The sequence below is a fragment of the Zingiber officinale genome, chromosome 10A (assembly GCF_018446385.1).
Source record: "Zingiber officinale cultivar Zhangliang chromosome 10A, Zo_v1.1, whole genome shotgun sequence".
Lineage (NCBI taxonomy): Eukaryota > Viridiplantae > Streptophyta > Magnoliopsida > Zingiberales > Zingiberaceae > Zingiber > Zingiber officinale.
In genome coordinates, this window is record NC_056004.1 from 89447244 (window position 1) to 89450054 (window position 2811).

The window sequence follows — 2811 nt, forward strand, 5'->3', positions numbered from 1 at the left end:
ATCAGCCAACGAGACGACAAGTAATTTATTGCCCGAAAAAGATAATACACCTTTTGCATGTGGAAGAACTACTAGCTAGTTTTAATTAGGATATCTCCTGCAGCTTTTATATATTTTTGAGGCTTATTTCTTTTTATTTCCAAATCGATTTTGATCAAAAGAAAAGAGATATATAATTCAATCGATCATCTCAGAGAGTTTATGGGGAAAAAAATATGAAAGAATTATGATTTAATCAGCCATCTCTATACATGTAGATATATATTATTTAATCTATTTATAATTGTGTAGTAAATATATATATCCATCAAGCAATCGTGCCGTTACGCCGGCCGATCGGGCGCCGGACATGCCTCCGCCATCAGTCCCTCCGCCACCATCTTTCTGCTGCGGTTGATGGTGATTAAGCACAGGTTTACGTGCTCCTCCAGCTCATTCAGCTGCTCCGCCATCCCCGCCGTCCCTCGCTCCACCTCCCTCGCCGCCTCCCTCGCCATCTGCGGCTCCTCCCTTCCCCTCGTCGCCATCCTGGCCACCCAACGGACGTGCTCCAACTCGTCGCGCGCCCGCCGCACCATACGGGTCATCGTCTCCAGGTCCCGCCCCACGATGTACGCTCCCCGCGCCGCCGCGTCCACCTGCGCTGCAAGGCTCTTGAGCCACCGCCGCGCCCCTGCTCTCCTGACCTCCCTGCGGCGCTGCCGCCCAGTCACCACCGCTGCGGGGGCTGCCACCGCCACTGCTCCGATGCAGACCCCTGTGTGTGCGGCGATCGCCACTGCGATCACCGTGGCAATGCCACACGCAACGACGGCCGCAACACCGGCTGCCTGCCTGGCTACGCGGTGGAGCCGAGCCCGGCGGAGGATCCGCCGGTGGGCGCGCGTCAGCTTCTGGGCCAGCTGCCCGTAGTCCGACTGCACGGAATAGAACTGAGCCAGATTTCGCGGGTGGAGGGGGTTTTCCAAGTCGACGAGGGAAGCCACATGGTCGAACGCAGCATCGCCGGCGCCGGAGGAAAGCTTGATCAAGAAACGGCGGAGAAGCCGGTGGTGCAATCTCGCGCTGCTGATGGCTGCCAAGAGATTGGCGCACGCGAAGCAGGCCCTATGTGTGACGTCGAAGTATTCCACGAGGAGCGACTTCACTTGGAGCTCGAGCTGGCCACCGCCGCCTCCGCCGGCTCTGTCATCCTCAGCAGTCATCTTGGCGAGGACGGTCTCTTGACTCGGATCGAGGACGAAATCAGGAAGTCTACCATACGAAGCCAATGGAGAAGATCCACAAATCAATCCCCTTTGATCTCCACCGCTATCCTCATTATTCTTGTCATCGCCGGAGATGATGGGCACGGATGAGACTCGCCGGAGACTTTGGTCGTGGACTTTGGACCACATGTCGAGGAAAGATTTGGTTCTGAGGGTCTTGTAGTACTCCTCAGTGACGTTCACCGGACTCGTGGACTTGCTCTTGACCATCGCCATGCCAAGCAAATGCCGATCACCTGCAAGTGCATATGTCAATTATCAACAAAGAGGAAAGCGAAGAAGAATTGAAGAAGCAGAGAAGGGAAGCAACACAAGAGATAAGCCCAAAAAACAGAGCAGATCATGTAGTGAACAATTCAACTTAAATAACTTGTTAATTATATAACTTGAGGGGCAAGCAAAACAATCATTCTTTAATTTTCCATAATAATAATAATAATAATATAAAAAAAATTAAATTGCTCACCGGAGAAGTTGCAGAGACCGGAGGAGGAGGAGGAGGAAGTAGAATAATGCATGGGCATCCCCCGCATTGCCTTGATCTCGGCGGGAAGCTTGAAAGCAATAGCTTCAGTCGCCGAGGTGCATATATAGAGGAGCAACGAAGAAGAAGTTTTCTTACAAGGCAAGGGAGAGAAGTAGAGGCGGCTGCAAATCATTAACCGCCACCGCCATTGACAGCACACGCAAGAGCTCCAGGGACGGTCAATCCCTCATCGTCGCGCATGTGTATTCACTGCGATGTTGCTTTATCTGGTTTCCTGCAAATCTGCGTGCGTGCAGTTAATTAATTTCGCTGTAAAAACGAATCAAAAATAAAATTGGATCGCTCGAAATCAGAACAACCATTATCTGGAATTCGAGTTCATCAAGCAAGAAGCTCGCAGGCCCGAAGGGATCTCTGCGCCGCACGATTACGGCCACAAGCCGCCGAGATTGAGCCACGTCATTCGGTTCCATGCAGGGTTTCACGCCAGTTGTTTCCCCCCTTCTTTCCTCTTCGGTTCTTCGCAATTGCACTCCATCGTCCATTTCTCAGGATCCGGAGAGGTCAACGCGTTTTGCGAATTTCTCCTTAAGTCCACTGTTAAATCGATAATCTCACAATTAGTTAGTTATACATGTGATAATTAATGATTAATTATGCTACGTAATCATCAACAAATGTGCTAGTAATTATCATGCTGGAAGAGTAATCCATTTTGGATAAACACGAGTGATGAGAAAGTAATTATTCAGGTGTAATTAAGGTAGTATTTTGGTGATTGTGTGCATCCCACAAAATACACTTACGGCGAGGATAATTATCGGGAGCATGATTGGGCGAGGAGTGCACTTAACCCTAATACTGTTAACAGACATAATGGGATCGGGGGCGTTTAGTGTCTCATTAAATCCTGGATTGTATATTTGGATTTGTGTGAATCTTTTAATCCGGCGAGATAAGATTGGTGGGCGGGACCCGGGATCCAGTCATCAGGGTGACGTGGCTTTTCGAGTTTCAGTTCCTCAAGAAATGGATTTCGTGAGATGGACTGCAAGC

The 2811-nt window shown here is 49.9% G+C and overlaps 1 protein-coding gene across 1 annotated transcript; it reads right to left on the reverse strand.

Annotated features, from left to right (window-relative positions):
* Positions 1 to 216: 216 nt before the first annotated feature.
* On the reverse strand, positions 217 to 1821 carry LOC122028101 (putative UPF0496 protein 2). The gene is made up of 2 exons (XM_042587122.1): positions 1735 to 1821; positions 217 to 1504 (listed from the first exon to the last, which is right to left on the reverse strand). The coding sequence occupies exons 1-2, from the start codon at positions 1799 to 1801 to the stop codon at positions 324 to 326; spliced, it is 1248 nt and encodes a 415-aa protein (XP_042443056.1). The 5' UTR covers positions 1802 to 1821; the 3' UTR covers positions 217 to 323.
* Between the last annotated feature and the right edge of the window lie 990 nt (positions 1822 to 2811).

What these genes read in the sequence shown, in the direction of transcription:
- LOC122028101 (XM_042587122.1), bottom strand. Translation starts at nt 1,801, where the DNA reads ATGCGGGGGATGCCCATGCATTATTCTACTTCCTCCTCCTCCTCCTCC. An exon ending in CGGTCTCTGCAACTTCTCCG is followed by an intron (nt 1,505 to 1,734) that starts GTGAGCAATTTA and finishes ATGCACTTGCAG; the next exon opens with GTGATCGGCATTTGCTTGGC.